A 20406-nucleotide genomic window follows, 5' to 3' on the forward strand; every position below is an offset into this window, starting at 1 on the left:
CAAGTACCTCAAGAGCAGCTGTGACTTAACAAGTACCTCAAGAGCAGCCTGTGACTTAACAAGTACCTCAAGAGCAGTCTATGACGTAACAAGTACCTCAAGAGCAGTCTATGACGTAACAAGTACCTCAAGAGCAGCTGTGACTTAACAAGTACCTCAAGAGCAACCTGTGTCTTAACAAGTACCTCAAGAGCAGCCTGTGACTTAACAAGTACCTCAAGAGCAGCCTGTGACTTAACAAGTACCTCAAGAGCAGTCTATGACGTAACAAGTACCTCAAGAGCAGTCTATGACGTAACAAGTACCTCAAGAGTAGCCTGTGACTTAACAAGTACCTCAAGAGCAGTCTGTGACTTAACAAGTCCCTCAAGAGCAGCTGTGACTTAACAAGTACCTCAAGAGCAGCCTGTGACTTAACAAGTACCTCAAAGGCAGCCTGTGACTTAACAAGTCCCTCAAGAGCAGTCTGTGACTTAACAAGTACCTCAAGAGCAGCCTGTGACTTAACAAGTACCTCAAGAGCAGTCTATGACGTAACAAGTACCTCAAGAGCAGTCTATGACGTAACAAGTACCTCAAGAGCAGCCTGTGACTTAACAAGTACCTCAAGAGCAGTCTGTGACTTAACAAGTCCCTCAAGAGCAGCTGTGACTTAACAAGTACCTCAAGAGCAGTCTGTGACTTAACAAGTACCTCAAGAGCAGTCTATGACGTAACAAGTACCTCAAGAGCAGTCTATGACGTAACAAGTACCTCAAGAGCAGTCTATGACTTAACAAGTACCTCAAGAGCAGCCTGTGACTTAACAAGTACCTCAAGAGCAGCCTGTGACTTAACAAGTACCTCAAGAGCAGTCTGTGACTTAACAAGTCCCTCAAGAGCAGCTGTGACTTAACAAGTACCTCAAGAGCAGCCTGTGACTTAACAAGTACCTCAAGAGCAGCCTGTGACTTAACAAGTACCTCAAGAGCAGTCTGTGACTTAACAAGTCCCTCAAGAGCAGCTGTGACTTAACAAGTACCTCAAGAGCAGCCTGTGACTTAACAAGTACCTCAAGAGCAGTCTATGACGTAACAAGTACCTCAAGAGCAGTCTATGACGTAACAAGTACCTCAAGAGCAGCCTGTGACTTAACAAGTACCTCAAGAGCAGTCTGTGACTTAACAAGTCCCTCAAGAGCAGCTGTGACTTAACAAGTACCTCAAGAGCAGCCTGTGACTTAACAAGTACCTCAAGAGCAGTCTATGACGTAACCAATACCTCAAGAGCAGTCTATGACGTAACAAGTACCTCAAGAGCAGTCTATGACTTAACAAGTACCTCAAGAGCAGCCTGTGACTTAACAAGTACCTCAAGAGCAGTCTGTGACTTAACAAGTACCTCAAAGGCAGCCTGTGACTTAACAAGTCCCTCAAGAGCAGTCTGTGACTTAACAAGTACCTCAAGAGCAGTCTATGACGTAACAAGTACCTCAAAGGCAGTCTGTGACTTAACAAGTACCTCAAGAGCAGCCTGTGACTTAACAAGTACCTCAAGAGCAGCCTGTGACTTAACAAGTACCTCAAGAGCAGTCTATGACGTAACAAGTACCTCAAGAGCAGTCTATGACGTAACAAGTACCTCAAGAGCAGCCTGTGACTTAACAAGTACCTCAAGAGCAGTCTGTGACTTAACAAGTACCTCAAGAGCAGTCTATGACGTAACAAGTACCTCAAGAGCAGTCTATGACGTAACAAGTACCTCAAGAGCAGTCTATGACGTAACAAGTACCTCAAGAGCAGTCTATGACTTAACAAGTACCTCAAGAGCAGCCTGTGACTTAACAAGTACCTCAAGAGCAGTCTGTGACTTAACAAGTACCTCAAAGGCAGCCTGTGACTTAACAAGTCCCTCAAGAGCAGTCTGTGACTTAACAAGTACCTCAAGAGCAGTCTATGACGTAACAAGTACCTCAAAGGCAGTCTGTGACTTAACAAGTCCCTCAAGAGCAGCTGTGACTTAACAAGTACCTCAAGAGCAGCCTGTGACTTAACAAGTACCTCAAGAGCAGTCTATGACGTAACAAGTACCTCAAGAGCAGTCTATGACTTAACAAGTACCTCAAGAGCAGCCTGTGACTTAACAAGTACCTCAAGAGCAGTCTGTGACTTAACAAGTACCTCAAAGGCAGCCTGTGACTTAACAAGTCCCTCAAGAGCAGTCTGTGACTTAACAAGTACCTCAAGAGCAGTCTATGACGTAACAAGTACCTCAAAGGCAGTCTGTGACTTAACAAGTACCTCAAGAGCAGCCTTTGACTTAACAAGTACCTCAAGAGCAACCTGTGACTTAACAAGTACCTCAAAGGCAGTCTGTGACTTAGCACATACATCTAGAGCGGTCTGTTATAATCTGAGCTGTGAGAAGTCCAACAGTCCTTAACAAGTACCTCAGCAGCTGTCTGTGATTGTCAGAGGTGGGAAGAGTATTCTGAATGAACGTAGGTGCTTCAGGAGCTGTTTATAGGAGACTGAGACGTGGCTAGTCTAAATGTCCTTAACAAGTCTGAAGAGCTGTCTGTGGTAGTCCAGGGTGTGGGCAGGAGTTTGAAAGTCCATGGTGTGGGCAGGAGTATGACTGTCCTCTATTAGACCCTCAGGAGCTGTCTCTGATAGTCTAAGGTGCGAGGAGGTTTCGGTGGTGGCCTGATACGTGTGTTGATGGTGTTGGTAGAGGCTGCTGATGGGACAGGCATGTCCTGTCCTGCAGAGGAATTTCTTGGGAAGACAGATTCTTAACCAAACATTGTCTTCTCTTATCTTTAGATTATTCTCAACAGTTTAGAAGTAGACCAAACTTACAATCCCCTGCAATGGCAAAACAACCTGTACAAACACCTGCGGAGCCTCCTTGCCAGAGCTCCACCGTGCCGACCGCAAGGAGCACCACCAGCGGCACTGCGAGAGCAGCGCCCCCATCCCAGACAAGTAAAAAGAACATTTTCATCCTCTCGTTTCCTTTCAGCCTCTGTTTTCTTCCTGTACACTCTTTATTTGCTTCCTTTACTTTAATTTCTTTTCTTTCTTCCTTTCCTGGCTTCTTGTCTCTCTCATCGTCTTACATCACCCGTTTCCATTCTCACTGTCCTGTACTTTTATGTTTCCTTCTTTTATTTTTACCTTCCTACTTGTGTTTTCAATGTTTTCTCATATTTCCTTGCATCTCTAATTTCCTTGCTTATTTTTTACTTTTTTTCTTCAACACATTAATTTTTATTTATAAACTCTATTGAGTTGCCTCTCATGGTTAAATGTTCGGTCATACCCGCTGGAAGTGTCATCAGCATAGACACCAAGTCTTCTTATAATTCTTATCACAGCCTCTGGCTCAGCATAGTGTCTCTCCTGCCTTGGCACAGTCCCGAGAGCTCGTGGTGGGTTGTGTCACATACAGTAACATGCAGTATCTCTCTTTGCCACCATGAATCTCATTTTAGCCAGAGTGCGGGACTCATGAGTGCCCTCAATCCCTCTTCTATAATCCAAGTATTGCTAGTTGAGGCTCTGCCACTACCACTGCCAATGTGGTGGGCACTTATCGTTAGTAGCGTGCCACCACTGGGCATTCCCATATCCTGTGGAAAAGGTTAACAGCAGAACTGCATCGGGGGTAGTGGTATACAACCTTTACAACGAAACTTTTACAACGAACTACCATTACAACGCAACTTTTACAACGCAAACTATTACAACGCATTGCTCTGGGGGGGGCGCTCTAGGATAGGGAATAGGTTAATGTACTATCCAATAACCTTCCCTAGTGTCCACAGGGACTGGAGTTGGAATAGTAAATTAAACTATTCACTATCCAACACCCAAAAGCGCTATGCGTTGTAATGGTATGCGATGTAAAAACCGCGTTGTAAAGGTATGCGTGGTAAAAGTATGCGTTGTAACGTCATACATCCGGGGTAGTACACGCTACATTGTTTTGCCTTTCGCCAGAGTTCTGATTTATTCAAAATGTATTCCGCGATCAACTGCTGGAATGGCTTCATATGGTTTTTGATCCAAATATTTCCCAACTTTGAGATCCCCAATCAAGTTCCGGGCTTTGAATTCCCTGGGGTCGGTCACCAGTGCAAGCCAAGTGCCGTGCCACAAAAGGGTCTCACCCGTCAGGGTCTTGAATCATTTAAGGTGCCGAAGGGTCTGTTGCCAACAAGTGAGTAGAGATTTAGGATCTGATAAAGATCTCGGCGGTTGGGTTACTTCGTGCAAACAGAGATGGATATCCTGTCCGTCTAAATCTAAGTCCCATTCTATCCCACGGGGTTTATATTTCTGCAGACGGGCTATCCGTCGACCTCGTGACAGAGTAACCCATCCGTCGAGATCTAAATCAGGCCCTAGGACTCAATAGCATTCATATCTCAGAGGACGGGATATCCGTCACCGTTGTGATAGAGTAATCCATCCGCCGAGATCTAAATGAGGCCCTAGGATACAATAGCATTCATATTTCAGAGGACGAGATATCCGTCACCGTTGTGATGGAGTAACCCGTCCTTGAGATCTAAATCAGGCCTAGGATACAATAGTATTTATATTTCAGAGGACGGGATATCCGTCACCGTTGTGACGGAGTAACCCGTCCACCAAGATCTAAATCAGGCCCTAGGATACAATAGCATTTATATTTCAGAGGGCGGGATATCCGTCACCGTTGTGATGAAGTAACCCGTCCGCCGAAATCTAAATCAGGCCTAGGATACAATAGTATTTATATTTCAGAGGATGGGATATCCGTCACCGTTGTGACGGAGTAACCCGTCCACCAAGATCTAAATCAGGCCCTAGGATACAATAGTATTTATATTTCAGAGGATGGGATATCCGTCACCGTTGTGATAGAGTAATCCGTCCGCCGAGATCTAAATGAGGCCCTAGGATACAATAGCATTCATATTTCAGAGGACGAGATATCCGTCACCGTTGTGATGGAGTAACCCGTCCTTGAGATCTAAATCAGGCCTAGGATACAATAGTATTTATATTTCAGAGGACGGGATATCCGTCACCGTTGTGATGGAGTTAACCCCTCAGCCGAGATCTAAATCGGGCCCTAGGATACAATAGTATTTATATTTCAGAGGACGGGATATCCGTCACCGTTGTGACGAGGTAACCCGTCCACCGAGATCTAAATCAGGCCCTAGGATACAATAGCATTTATTTCAGAGGGCGAGATATCTGTCACCGTTGTGATGGAGTAACCCGTCCACCAAGATCTAAATCAGGCCCCAGGATACAATAGCATTTATATTTCAGAGGACGAGATATCCGTCACCGTTGTGATGGAGTAACCCGTCCGTCGAGATCTAAATCAGGCCCTAGGATACAATAGCATTTATATTTCAGAGGGCGGGATATCCGTCACCGTTGGAGCCGAGTGGAGCTAGATGACAAGGCCTCCAGATCAAACTCCTGGGAGGATCAACCTCCAGTTGGAAGGATAAGTCACCCCTCTCTCCAAAAATCCAATCATTGATAGTGATAAGTTGGGACGGCCAATAGTAAAGACAAGTGTCTGTAATTCCAAATCTGCCATCTTGAGGCACCTGCGCGCACCTAAAGGACGGTACCCTGGAAAGCACCGACGCCCACAAGAATTCTACCAGAGTAGACCGAAAATCTGAGACAAGTTTGGTGGAATTGTGTGTAGGTCATTCAAACGTACATATATAAAGCAGTCTTGTTAAAAAGCGCAACTTTCGTACAGACCACGTCTTCCAGTGCAGAGGTCCCTTTCATTTATGTTTGAAAACTTGTTTTTTGAACCGGAAACAAGTGATGAACTGTGAGTCCATCAAAGGCACGTTTGTAGCATTTGCTTCTGTTCTGTGAATGCTCCATGAAGTATGATCAGCCGGGTCGTGCAAATCACATTCAGGTTTAGAAATGTTTCCAGGATGTCTTAAACTGGTGCTACCCAGTGAGGTGGACTGTACTACTGTGGTTTTCCTCACAGAACACAGAGATACTAGACAAAGGCGACTCTAAAGACGGTCTGTGAAACCGTTGCCGTCCTTACATTACGCAGAGATGGTACTCAAAGGCGACTCTAAAGACGGTCTGTGAAACCGTTGCCGTCCTTACATTACGCAGAGATGGTACTCAAAGGCGACTCTAAAGACGGTCTGTGAAACTGTTGCCGTCCTTACATTACGCAGAGATGGTACTCAAAGGCGACTCTAAAGACGGTCTGTGAAACCGTTGTGGCCCTTACATTATGCAGAGGTAATACTGAAAGGCTTTGAAATAACGCTGCGGAAGTGCTCAAAGGCTATTTTATGGAGGCTGTGAAACCGTCCTGGTCCTCACATGGCGATGAGGTAGCTCTTGGGAGCCATTCTGAAGATGGGATGTTAAGTTGTGGTTCTTATGCTGCACGGATGTAGTGGAAGTTGGCCATGTATCTGTCAGGGTTCTTATGGTGTGTAGAATGCATATCGATGGCTGATACAAGGGTTTGCTGTGAAACAGTCATGCATCTACGTAGAAGTGGCTTTGGACCACCAAGTGTGTCTGAGGGGAGTCAGCAGCTTTGAGTTAAAATTGAAATTGTTTCAGCGATCTGTAGAGAGGGGAGGCCATGATATTTGAGTAAGACCCTGTGATGTTCTGGGAGCCCACGATTGATGTACCGTGAGCCCACGATTGATGTACTGGGAGCCCACGATTGATGTACTGTGAGCCCACGACTGATGTACTGTGAGCCCACGATTGATGTACTGGGAGCCCACGATTGATGTACTGGGAGCCCACGATGCCTAAGGAAGCCAAAATAGATGCTGAGGATCTGCGCTTGTTCTGGGTAGCAAGGTTGTACGTCCTCTTAGTGGGAGATCAAGTGTGCTGAGGACAAAAGAATTGGTCAAAGACTTGACTCAGTGTGAGGTGGGCACAGAACTTCCGGATGAATCGTAGGGTGTAATCAGCAGGTGTTGAGGTGATGAACTTGGACAGGTGCGCATGACTATCGAAGGAGCTTCCTTCTCCTGTTATATTGTGTAGATTTGTAGAGCGCACTATTACCCACGAGAATATATTGGTGCTAAGCAGATGTGTGTGCCTCGCCCTGCCTAGGGTAGGTTGGTTAATCACCCGCAAGAGTTTCCTGGAGCCGAGCTGGTGTGTGTGCCTCGCCCTGCCTAGGGTAGGTTGGTTAATCACCCGCAAGAGTTTCCTGGAGCCGAGCTGGTGTGTGTGCCTAGCCCTGCCGAGGGTAGGTGGGTTAATTATCCGCAAGGGTATCCTGGTGCCACACTTTAGGAGCGATGTCAGAGATTGCCCTGTGATCTGGTTCTGTGTATCGTGCGATATGTGTGAGTAGGAGTAATGCAGAGTGGAGGTGTCTGGGTGGTTGGTGGAAGGAGATATGGTTCAGATATGTGGGGCCTAAGTTTTGTAGTGCCTTAAATGTGTTTGTGGGGAGTTTGAAATGAGCGTGTTTGTGTATCGAGAGCCAGAACTCCCTGAGCTGTGGTGCGATGTGAGCTCTGTGTGCTAGGTTGAGGATGAGTCTGGCTTTCAAGCTCTGGATGGCTTGCAGTCTTTTGGTGAGTTGCTTTGTTATTCCAGCATAGAGGGAGTTCTCGTAGTCCAACTTGCTGATGACTAGGTCTTGAATGACAGTTTCTCTGGTGTTTCTTTGGAGCCATTTGAAGGTCTTCCTCAGCATCTTCAGGGTGAGGAACGAGGATGCCGTGCCCGCGTTGCCCTGTGCGTTCATGTCTAGTTTGTTGTCGATTATGATTCCATGGTCCCTGGCTTGGGTGCTAGGCGTGGGTCTGAAGTTAGTCAGCCACCAGTTGGAGTCCCTTGGTGAGGAACGAGGATGCCGTGCCGGCGTTGACCTGTGCGTTCATGTCTAGTTTGTTGTCGATGATGATTCCATGGTTCCTGGTGTGGGTCTGACGTTAGTCAGCCAGCAGTTGGAGTCCCTTGGTGAGGTATTCTTGTCGAAGATCACTACTTCTGTCTTGTCGGCGTTGAGCTTGAGATCGTTGGCTTTCATTCAGTTAACGACTTCGATCATGCAGGTGGTGAACTTGTTTCTTTTGTTGGGGGTTTAGTCCTTAGTTCCTTCTCCTTACTTCACCCTATGCCGCATTTGATGCCTTTTCTCTCTTAGGACTTATTCTTTCCTTCAAGGTTCTTACTTGTGCCCCTCTTCTTCTACACCCTTATGTCTCCTCTTAGCCACATCCTTTGCTTCTTAGATCCTTTTTTCTCCTTTTAGATCCTTCCTTCTCCTCATGAGTCCTTGTTTCCCCCAAAGACCATTTTTCTTCTACTGGGTCAATTCTTTGGCTGCTAGGTCCTTCCTTCGCCACCAGGTCTTTTCTTTGACTCTTAAGTTTTAATTCCCCTCCTATGTCCTTCCTTTGCCTTGTTTTTCTATTTGACTCTGTAATCTCGTCTTACACTGCCCCTTGATCTCTTAGGCCCTTTCTTCTTAATCTTAGGACTTTTCCTCTGTTCTTACGTTCTCCTTCCCCTTTTTGCGGCATTCACTTTCCCTCTTATATCATTCTTTTCTCTCCTTAATACAATTATTTTTCATTTTTCAATTGTTTCTTTCCTTTACTTGTTTCTTTTCTTCTTTAATCATTTAGTTCTTGTAGATCTAGGGCCTCATTTACAAGCTTTTGACGTAGGGCAGTGCCACAAGTCACTTTGCTGCACTGGCCTGTTTCTAAAGAAAAGGGCAGGAATGTGCCAGTTATGAGATAATGTAATGTAAAAAATTCTCATAGAGCCCACTTACACCCAACGGTTTCTTGGCGCTATAGGCGCATGCCTGTCCTTTTCCCCTGCGCTGGTGCACAATTGGCTGCCATGCACCAACACTGCCTTGTAGGAAAGGTTGTTGAAAACATTCAATGGAGGTATTTTCCTCCTACTATTGTAATGATTATTAACAGACATTTATAAAGCACAAACATTCACCTAGCAGGTGTCATCGTGCTGTCATACAGCCTGAAAACGCAACCAACCTCCCTACTTGTGCACCAGGTACTGAGTGCCCCACTCTCTCCTTTGGGACAAGCCATGTTTTAGACTCTTCCTCCAGCTGTAGAGGTTCGATTGGCTCGCCGGGAGTCTGGGCGTGTACCCCACAGCTGAGCTGCCTTAGTCTGGGAGGACCTCCCGCCTGTCTCAATCTCCTGAACCTTGGAGCACATACACAGTTAGCTGATGCGGATCGTAAATGCCTCTGGGGTCGGGAGTAACTGGGTTTCTTTTGTAATAACACAGGCCCGGTCCAGGTTACCGCTTTATGGACCATACGGAGGGCCACAAAAACACAACTCTCCTCGTCTGGGAGCCAGTGGAGTGCTTTCAAAGTGCCCGAGGCAGAGGCATATCTAGACTGTTTCAAAGCCAGTTTGGCAGCTAAGACCTGTATCCTACACAGTCTCTTAACCAGGTAGTCAGGCGCTCCTGGAAGTGAATGCAGTAGTAAATCCTGCTTGATATGGTGCACGGTGCCACTAGTTTCTAAGCTGGCCGGGGTAGTAAAGGAACAATTTAGTTTAGGTTCTTCATCAATCCGAAACACGTGGCAGTCGTCCTTTTGATATGTTTCCATGGATAATTTCTCATCCATGAATACCCCCAAATTCCTTCCTGCCGGTGTCATCCCAGGATTCTCAGCCCAAGTCCAGGGCCAAACGCTCTCCAGAAGTGTGTGTGGCCCTTTAGACAGGGCCCACACAGGATCCAGTGTTACTGCCATTAAACCTCAGTGCGTTCCTCCCGAGCCAATGGCCATTCTTTTCGGCAGATGTGTAATCCCTCCAATCAACTCTGGCTATTGTTGTCTAAAGACAGGATTACCTGGGTATCATCAGCATAGTTTATGAACGAGATCCCGTGAGATCCAATCAGCTTCAGTAGTGGGCGCGGATACACATTAAAGAGGATGGGGCTCAGGGCGGACCCCTGGGGGCCCCGGGTGGGATTCCCATGAACTCAGAAGGGGGAATGAGACCGCCTGACATCTGCATGACAGGTAGGATTTAATCCACTTCAAAAAGGTCCCATCCACCCCTATATCTAGCAGTCTCTGTATCAAGATTTGATGTTGACCATGTCAAATGCAGCTGAAAGATCTAAAAGTATCAGTACCGCGGTCTGACCACCGTCCACCATCCTTCTCAGTTCATCCACCGCCAGAAGGGGCGCTGTGTCTGTGCCGTGTGCTCGCCTGACGCCACTGCGCTCATCCTCCAACATGTTATCAGTTTCCAGGTAGCTCGCGAGGTTTTTGCTGATCTACTTCTCCACAATCTTCACTGGGTTTGGAGGCTGAGATATTGGGCGATATGGTTCAATGGTTAGAGCGGCAGACCCTGATGCAGAGGTCTGTCCTGGACCAGGGTTCAATTCCCGCCTCGGCAGGTATTGGGCTCAATCTCCCTGGACCTGATAATTCTCGCCTCTGTGCCTATTCGAATCACGGGCCCCACGCTGCAACTCTGGGCAATAGCTTGTTTAATCTCCACAACGGCCCCAACAGCGCTTGGATGCCTGGCTTCACCCTGGGGGTGCCCAGGAGTGGACATTTCACAGGAAAGCCAGGAAGGGTTCCACAGCGGTATGTGTACAGCGCCTTGATACCCCTTCGGGGGTGATACGTGCGCTATATAAGCACTACTACTACACTACATAGATACTTGGAGCGTTTACATCTGTCGAAGGTTTGTTTAGTAACGGGGTAACTCACGCCTTCTTCCAGCCGATGCTACTTCACCACTGATCAATGATTGAGTACATATTTGTAGTCGTCCTGGAAGCAGTTCATCTGCTCTTTCTTTTCACAGTAGAGAGTTTGAAGCAACAGTAGATGCCGGAGCCCCTCTTCTCTCATGAGTTCAGTCTTTTGTCGTCTGGTGCTTGTCACCTCTCCTTGAGGAATCATCATTCATTGCTTCCCAATTCTTTATGTCATTTATGATTTATTCAATTTTATTGTTAAAAATGTCTGATAAACTGTTACGTAGTTCTTGTGAAGGATTCACAGTTTGCCTTAAGCATTCTGGATTCTCTAGCGCATTCACCATGTTCACTATTCTTTTCGATCTATTTACAGCTTCAGAGATCGCTTTAGCACAGTAACTCTACTTGGCTTTCCGAATTTCAGGGCAGATTTACAAGAAAGGGCTCAGTGCATTCTGCAAGCCCTTTGGCTGCGCAACGCTGCCAAAGGGGCACCTTCCTACACAAAAAAAATCACTGCAGGCATTTTCCTCTTTCGAAGCGTGCTGTAGAATGCAGCAAGCATTAAAAGAGTAAAAAACGAGGACAAATCCAAACGTTTCTCCACGTTGCACCTCGGTACGCCTCCCCTGGGGTGCCGTAGCAAAATCTGGAAATGTGTCTGGTTCCATGGGTGTTGCGTGGGAACACCCACAGCAACACCCATGGAACGCCCCTTCAACGCACAGTGCTGCATGTGAAAGGGCCGTATTTGCAAGGACCAGAACAGCCACGCAGGGTGGCTTTTCCTGTAATTATAACTATGGAGCAGGAAAATACGCCACTAGTACGTCTCAAAAAGTAACGTACTAGTGGCGCAGGGGCCTTATAAATCTGCCCTAAGTTTTTTTTTAAATTCTTTAATACAGTTTCTAAAAGCTGCCTATCGCTCTCCAAATAGGTCCTTCACCACTGCCTTCAGCGCTAGGTTTTACTGCCTTTGAAAGTTTCCGTAAACCCTGGTGCTCAGGGTCTGGGCTCCACGGTTAGCTCTTTTACTGGTGCTATTTTATCCAGCGTGCCTCTAATCGTCTCCTGTAAATGTTCATAATTTACCTCCACTGTGTCTTTCTCTTGATAACAGTCCCATATATGAAATGTCTTTTCTCCTTTCCTCTTCCTTAACTTGGACCAGGCTCTACCCTGTGCTGTTCTCTCAGCAATATTTCCTTCTTTCTTCAGATCCGGTCTTCGTAGTTCAAAGTTAATTAAAAATATATCTTACCAGTTTACCGGATCCGATTCCTTCACAGCGATCAGGTCTATTGGGGCCGGTGTTGAATCCAGGGTGTGACCCCTTTGATGAGTGGTACCTTTTACCAGCTGTTTCAGCCACAGCGTCTCACATGAGCACAGGAACTCCTGTCCGTGGCTGAGGGTGATGGCTTCCGCCCATTTGTTTAAGTCCCCAACACAAAGGAGTTAGAGTGGGTGATTGCAAGGGTTGTCACTGTGCTCAGAAATGGTTGAATCTCATCATGTAGGTTCTCTAGTGGTCGTTAGCAAAACATTCCTGAGGGCCATCTCAGGTTTTGCTTTTGAGGAAAACCTAACACCTCTATTCCTTGTATTTCTTCAATTTGAAGGATGCCTATCTCCCATTCTTTCTTTAAAAAGGATTTCTACCCCTTTCCTCCCCCCTTTTCTCTGCTCTTGGATGGTGGATCGCTTTAAAGCCCCTTAGGCTGGTTAGTCCAGCTCTCCTCCTAAGTTCGAAGGAATCCAGGTCTTGGGAACAAATAACACATCCCACTCCTTCGACTCCAATAAGAGGTATACTTCCTGAGCTTGCGTCACCCACGAGCGCGTATTCATGAATCCACATCTAATAGGCTCTCCTTCATCCTTTAACTTGCAGGGGTTGACACCCGTCTCAATGCTACCCACCCAGTTATCTTTCCCCCGGCTAACCTTGGATGAGCATTAGTAACTCCTTACTTGTATAGCTCTGTCTGCATTGCCCCATATGCCTTCTGAGTTCAGACCTGCAGTATGGCGGGGGCTGGGGCTGTGCGCAGTCGGTACGTGGACTGCTGCAGATGGGCTTGCCTTTGGCATGCCTGCGGTGCGCACGCTGCGCGGTCTCGCCTGCCTGCCTGCAGTATGGCTGGGGCTGTGCGCAGTCGGTACGTGGACTGCTGCAGATGGGCTTGCCTTTGGCATGCCTGCGGTGCGCACGCTGCGCGGTCTCGCCTGCCTGCCTGCAGTATGGCTGGGGCTGTGCGCAGTCGGTGCACGGACTGCTGCAGATGGGCTTGCCTTTGGCATGCCTGCGGTGCGCACGCTGCGCGGTCTCGCCAGCCTGCCTGCAGTATGGCTGGGGCTGTGCGCAGTCGGTGCGTGGACTGCTGCAGATGGGCTTGCCTTTGGCATGCCTGCGGTGCGCGCGCTGTGCGGTCTCGCCAGCCTGCCTGCAGTATGGCTGGGGCTGTGCGCAGTCGGTGCGTGGACTGCTGCAGATGGGCTTGCCTTTGGCATGCCTGCGGTGCGCACGCTGCGCGGTCTCGCCAGCCTGCCTGCAGTATGGCTGGGGCTGTGCGCAGTCGGCGCGCGGACTGCTGCAGATGGGCTTGCCTTTGGCATGCCTGCGCTGCGCACGCTGCGTGGTCTCGCCAGCCTGCCTGCAGTATGGCTGGGGTTGTGCGCAGTCGGTGCGTGGACTGCTGCAGATGGGCTTGCCTTTGGCATGCCTGCGGTGCGCACGCTGCGTGGTCTCGCCAGCCTGCCTGCAGTATGGCTGGGGCTGTGCGCAGTCAGTGCGCGGACTGCTGCAGATGGGCTTGCCAAAGGCATGCCTGCGGTGCGCACGCTGCACGGTCTCGTCAACCTGCCTGCAGTATGGCTGGGGCTGTGCGCAGTCGGTGCGCGGACTGCTGCAGATGGGCTTGCCTTTGGCATGCCTGCGGTGCCCACGCTGCGCGGTCTCGCCAGCCTGCCTGCAGTATGGCTGGGGCTGTGCGCAGTCGGTGCGCGGACTGCTGCAGATGGGCTTGCCTTTGGCATGCCTGCGGTGCGCACGCTGCGCGGTCTGGCCAGCCTGCCTGCAGTATGGCTGGGGCTGTGCGCAGTCGGTGTGCAGACTGCTGCAGATGGGCTTGCCTTTGGCATGCCTGCGGTGCGCACGCTGCGCGGTCTGGCCAGCCTGCCTGCAGTATGGCTGGGGCTGTGCGCAGTCGGTGTGCAGACTGCTGCAGATGGGCTTGCCTTTGGCATGCCTGCGGTGCGCACGCTGCGCGGTCTGGCCAGCCTGCCTGCACTATGGCTGGGGCTGTGCGCAGTCGGTGCGCGGACTGCTGCAGATGGGCTTGCCTTTGGCATGCCTGCGGTGCGCACGCTGCGCGGTCTCGCCAGCCTGCCTGCACTATGGCTGGGGCTGTGCGCAGTCGGTGCGCGGACTGCTGCAGATGCGCTTGCCTTTGGCATGCCTTCGATGCGCACGCTGCGCGGTCTGGCCAGCCTGCCTGCAGTATGGCTGGGGCTGTGCGCAGTCGGTGCGCTGACTGCTGCAGATGGGCTTGCCTTTGGCATGCCTGCGGTGCGCACGCTGCGCTGTCTCGTCAACTTGCCTGCAGTATGGCTGGGGCTGTGCGCAGTCGGTGCGTGGACTGCTGCAGATGGGCTTGTCTTTGGCATGCCTACGGTGCGCACGGTGCGCGGTCTCGCCAGCCTGCCTGCAGTATGGCTGGGGCTGTGCGCAGACTGCTGCAGATGGGCTTGCCTTTGGCATGCCTGCGGTGCGCACGCTGCGCGGTCTCGTCAACTTGCCTGCAGTATGCAGCACACATAGAAGGGGAAAAACGAGGAGAAATAGGGATGTTTCTCTCTGTTATGCCCCCCTGGGGAGGCGTAGGCTTTTGACACTGCACTGGGTCTGCTCCCTGCATTGTCAGTGCGTCAAAAGAAGTGAAGCACTGGTGGCGCAGTGGGCTTGTAAATAAACCCCCTAGTTGTATGCCATTTTGTCATGAAGTGCAGTCCTCCTCTATCTATTGTTCCTTCCATCCTCGGGCTTGTTACTTGCTTTCATCTTTGTTGTATTGTTTGTCTTCCTTCTTTATTTCCCCTTGCTTTCTCAAATGTCTTTCCTTTGAAGCCTTTACTTCCATCCACACTTTTTTCATTTACTCCACTTCTCTTGAATACTCTGTCGTCTTTTTGTACTTACGCCCCTCTTCTTTACTACCACCCTGCCTCATTCACTCTCATCCATTACCTCCATCCTTGCTTTTTTCATTTCATCCTCAGATGTTTAATTTAATTCTCCTTTGTTTACTTTCGTACATCTTCAGTCCAGCCTATGGTAACTTCATACTTCAATCCTCTCACCTACGCCCTCTTGTATTTTCTTTGAATCCTTGTTTTATCACACTCTTTCTTGTTAACTTACATTCTTTCATTTATTTTGATTTGCTTTCATTTACTTCCTTGCATCACCATTTACTTTCACTTTCCCTTGTTAACTTCCTCTCGCGCTGATTTGCTTGCAACCTCCATTTTCTTCAACCCTGTTTGTTGGCTTCCATTTATCCATGTTTGACTTCCACCCCTTCCTGTTTTCATCTTTCTTATTGACTTTTACTGTATTCATTTCATCCCACCCTCCCTTGTATACTTACTCCCTCTCATTGTTTAGTTCAGTTCCTCCTTATAATCATCTACTTGTCCTTATTTACTTCACCCATCCCTTTGTTTACCTCTAATAACCCCTATTCTTTACCTCCTCAGTTATTCATTTTACTTTTCTCCCTCTCGTTTACTTGCATTTCCTATGTTTACTTCAACCTTCTCACATTTGCTCTTTTTCTATTCCCTTTCTTCTCCAACTTTTCCTTCTTTTTCACTTCTTTCCTTACATTGAAATAAAGATTGGGTCTGTTGGCCCCGGTAAGACTTGAGCTCTTCCCGGATATGTTATTTGCTATGTTTATCACTTTCTTCCAGCTGCAGAACCAGCAAGTCCACACCAAAGCGCGGGCCAGGGTCGCCCCGCTGCCGATGATCCATGTGCCACCATGCCCACCTCCCAAGGTCTTCAAGCCCATCACCTTCAACAAGGACACCTGCGACCTCAGCTTGTTCTCTGACGATGATGATGAATTTCTGCATGGATTTTAGGATGCCGCACTCGAAATGAGGTCTAAACCCAGCGGCTGCACATGGCTCTGTCCAGGGCCCATGTCTTATCCTGCTCCTTTCTGGTGTCTGCACAGGCGCTGCGTCTCCTTCTGTGCATGGCTGCACGACTGCTATGTTTTGTGGTAGGCGTGTGATCAGACATCCCTCAGCAGCTCTTACAAAAAATGTACACCCAAGATGGCCGACCTGTGATGGCTTGAAAGCTCTTTTCTTCATTTGTTTCATTCATGGTAGGCCTCTGATTGAACATCACGCTGTAGCATAAGAAAGGTGTACATCCACGATGGCCGACCTGTGAAAGCTTGAGAGCTCTTTCTTCATTTCTTTCATGGTAGACCTCTGGTTGGACATCCTGAACATCATGCTGTTGGATACAAAAGTGTACACCCATGATGGCTGACCTGTGATGGCTTGAAAGCTCTTTCTTAATTTGTTTCATCCATGGTAGGCCTCAGGTTGGACAGCAGGGTGTTGCATATAAAAAGTGTATACCCAAGATGGTCGTCCAGAGATAGATGCGAGAGACAAATTCATCTGCCTCCATCTGTTAGAGCAATGGTGTGTGGAGAAGGGATTCTATTTTAAGGCATTTAGACCCATCAATTTATGGGCTGTGATTTTAGATGTGAGAATTATACGATTAAGCCAAGCTGCACAGCTTAAAGGGCAGAATGTTCAACACATTTGGACTGCACGCCTACAGTCTAATAACTACTATTCTAAGTCGGCATATATTGCCTCATGTTCTCACTACTAGAGACCCAAAGACGACAGACCATCAGCGTACCCGTACTTAAGGTGACAGGTAGAAAATGCCCTGAGGGAGGCTCATGCTGTGATCTTTCGGAGTGTGGAGCTGCACCCGAAGCTCACAGTCAGGCGAGGAGCCAGGGAATGCTGTTGCATGGATTCACCTATGCTACTAGCGTAGAGCACAGTAGGGTTCTTGAGACGCTCTTTCAAAAGACGCATCCTTAGAGTATGAGCCTGTGTTCTTTCAACAGCTCTCTGCTATGACCAGGAGGGATCCAGTGTGTAATCATTTGTTCTTTAATACACAGAGTGCAATTCAAAGAGCCTGTATCGTGTGACTTCATGTTTATTCTAACCCAGCAGGATTATGGAAGCGACACTGCCTGAGATGTTCTTTAATTCTACCCAGAAGGGTCACAGGTCGTGTATTCCTAGAGCTGATTACTGATAAGGCACAGCGCAGGGAATGGTCTGTATCCAGTGAGCTGCTCCCTCTAGAAAGCAGAAGGGTGGACAAGCCGCCACCACTCAAGCTTTTCTTGAATGTATTCAGAACGGTCATAGCCGAGTAATCCATGAGCTGTTCACTGAAAAGACACTTTGTGGGTCACAGAGCACGTATACCATGAGCAGGTCTCCAAGGAAACCCAGAAGCTTCATAGCACCAACGTCTCTAGAGCTCTTCTCAGATTGGACCAAGAAGGGTCATAGGTTCCGTGGGCCACAATCTGCTCTGCTTTGATTTAGAGTTTATCAAATAATCTGAATCTTGTGAGCGGATCTCTGATTGGACCAAGAATGGTCAATCAGTTTGCACCCAGAGAGCTGCTTCCTGAGAGCATCTCTATGATTGTGCCTTAAAGGATCATAGAGTTCACATCCTGAGAATATCTCTATGATTGTGCCATGAAAGATCAGAGTTCACACCCTGAGAGCATCTCTATGATTGTGCCATGAAGGATCATAGAGTTCACACCCTGACAGCATCTCTATGATTGTGCCATGAAGGATCATAGAGTTCACACCCTGAGAGCATCTCTATGATTGTGCCTTGAAGGATCAGAGAGCTCACACTTGACAGCATCTCTGTTATTCAGCAACAAAGAATCCTAGAGTTCACACCCCAAGAGCTTCTCACTAATTGAACCTCAAAGGTACACAGAGTCCACCCCTGAGAGCTTGTCTCTGATTGAGCCACAATAATCATAGAGTCTGTACCAGAGAGCTTCTCTGAGCCAAGAGGGATTCACATCCCGAGATCTTCTCTGTGCTTGGGTCTGGGCGGATAGTAAGGTCTGCGTTCCGGTGCCTCCTCTCCAGTAGAGCTTGCACCCCATGGCTGCTCTCAGACAGAGCGTGGTAGGTGTATGGAAAGGTTTTCCTGCTTTAAACAGGCCTTTATCAGGTCAATAGGGTGTCAGAGCACATGCAGTGTCGCCTGACCCAACCGGGTTTAAAACCCTCAAACCAGATAGTTCTTGGTTGGTTATCGCAGAAGGGCAAGGACGTAGTCCTATGTTTCATCGATTTGCCCTGCATGTTATTCTTTTGTACCGTTCCTAACTGTGCAGCATATTATGAATAATTCCTGTTTTTTGCTCAAGCACCTGTCAAATGTTTGAAGTGACATCTGAGGCTTCCTTTAGGACAAGACAGGCTATTTTCTTCTGAACATGTTGCACTTTGTTTACTTGTTCATATGATCCACGGAAGACTAAACATGGACAAGGCTTTCCAAATCCATCTCTTCTCTTAGGTTATTCAAAATTATCTGTAGACTGAGTTCCATTTATAACAAAGATGTCAGAGTATCCCACGTGCAGCAAGGGACTCTCATATCTGGAAAGGTCTTAGCCCAGCAACCTCTCTGTGGCCTTGACTTGACAGGCAAGTGATAAAATCATAAGGCTTGCAACCCTGACCTTCGCCTTTTTTGTGAGCTTGGAGAGCTGTTCAAAGCACTCTGAAGGGAAAAACCCCCCTTAAGGACATATCTACAACACCCCCAAAGACTTACACCAGCATTACATCTCACTTCTGACACTGCATCACATCTATTCTCTTTGGACAGAGGCTCACCGGGTGGGTGAATCTGCTTGGGCCAAATTATTATTGTCGATGAAGAGCATGAGTGTCTACTCAAGAACCAGTAGAGGCTGATCCGAGACTGATTTTCAGGTGAACCATAGACTACGTAAATGGGATGCGTATAGATTTAAGTGGTTATGTTGAAAATCTGGCATCGATCCAGCTTTCCTAGACCTTCCTTTAATATTGTTGCTGTAAAGCACCCATCTTTCATCTCATCATTTATGACTGCAACACGTTCACACTCTTAACTGTGATGGAAGACTCGACAAACTGCTACTATGGCCCTTAAGTAGTCTTAATATGTTTTAAAAAATTGCCCTGTTAAGTTTCTCCTAAGAATCCAGTCTAATGCTTATTGGTTTAAGTGAAAAAACTTTAAAAAGTGCTGCAGGGTCTTACAAAAACTTGTCTAGGATAGATCGTCAAGCGGCCCTTAGGGTCTATAGCTGTGCAAAAATTGTAAGGACCCTCAGAAGGCTTACAAACCTCCCAGGAATATCAATAGAAGTATTTTCAAAAGTGCCTTGAAGATCTGTAGCAGGTGTTGTAGACATCTTAAAGATCTGTAGGGGGTTTCTGAAAAGCTCTGGAAGGCTTCACAAAAGTCCTGCAATTACCCAAAGATGGCTTTGCAAAAGTCACTAAGATCTTGTGACGTTCCGTATCAAGCATTACAAAACTGTGAGGACCATAGATTTCCAGAAGGATTTCTTCTTTCTCTTGAAGGTCTAAGAAAAAATTTGAAATAGCTTTTAAAAGATCAGTAAGAAGTTGAAATAATTAATCTACAGACATTGTTTTACAAGGTCATCTGAAACTTTCAGAAGTTCTGTGCATAGAGCATACCAAGATCATTTGTAAAGAATTTTAATATGGTTATTTACATGAGTTACATGGAGATTGTCTAGAAATATTTAAAACACAATTTTAAGTTGTTAAAATTTTTATGAAGTTACAATGACGGTTATGATGTCAAAAAAATGTCTTATTGAAAAATGTATTCTAGGCCAGAATGGTTTCTTGGTCCTGTTGTTTGCATTCATGGGCATAGTTGTTTTTTATCATTATTGATTTTGATTCTTCATATTCTTAATAAATGTTATTTATTGCAATCGTTAATCAAGAGTTTTATCTACTGAAGTTGTTCTCATCGATGCAAGATCCATGTTGAAAAACCAGTATCACGTTTCAGAGCGTCTTTGAGACCTATTGCGGCTTCCATCGTATCAGCTTCTAATGAGGATTCTTCACTTCATGGAAACAAAGAACCTGCTTGTGGGTTACAGAAACAATTTTATTTCTCAAAACATTCAATCAGACACTGAAGTGCAAATTGGATATAAATCTGATCTCGAAGATAAACTGCACTATCAGCAAAATCCCAAGGCCTACAGAAGAGCCATACAAAACCCAACAAATACTCCTTTCAAAGTATCTCATCCCAACCCCTGCTTATCTCAGAAACTTGCGATACTCTGGATTCCAAAACCTGTTCCTCGATCAGAGGATGTCACCCTTGGGTGACCTAGAAGGAGCAACATCCTTGAACAAAAGAGGTCACCTTGGGTGACATAGAATGGGTGATATCCTTGAACAGATGTCACCCTTGGGGACACAGAAT

General features: G+C 47.3%; 1 protein-coding gene across 4 annotated transcripts in view; it reads left to right on the plus strand.

Annotated features, from left to right (window-relative positions):
• M1AP (meiosis 1 associated protein) overlaps positions 1–19897 on the plus strand; it is a 198227-nt gene extending 178330 nt beyond the window's left edge. For 3 of the 4 annotated variants that reach the window (XM_078678829.1, XM_078678830.1, XM_078678832.1), the window contains exons 9-10: positions 2805–2966; positions 15747–19897. In XM_078678829.1, coding sequence (XP_078534955.1) covers positions 2805–2966; positions 15747–15920 — 336 coding nt within the window. In that variant the 3' untranslated portion in view covers positions 15921–19897. The remainder of the gene's footprint in view (positions 1–2804; positions 2967–15746) is intronic. The other variant, XM_078678833.1, reaches the window with a different exon arrangement.
• Positions 19898–20406: the final 509 nt, after the last annotated feature.

This window comes from Lissotriton helveticus, chromosome 2_2 (genome assembly GCF_964261635.1).
Source record: "Lissotriton helveticus chromosome 2_2, aLisHel1.1, whole genome shotgun sequence".
Taxonomy (NCBI): Eukaryota; Metazoa; Chordata; class Amphibia; order Caudata; family Salamandridae; genus Lissotriton; species Lissotriton helveticus.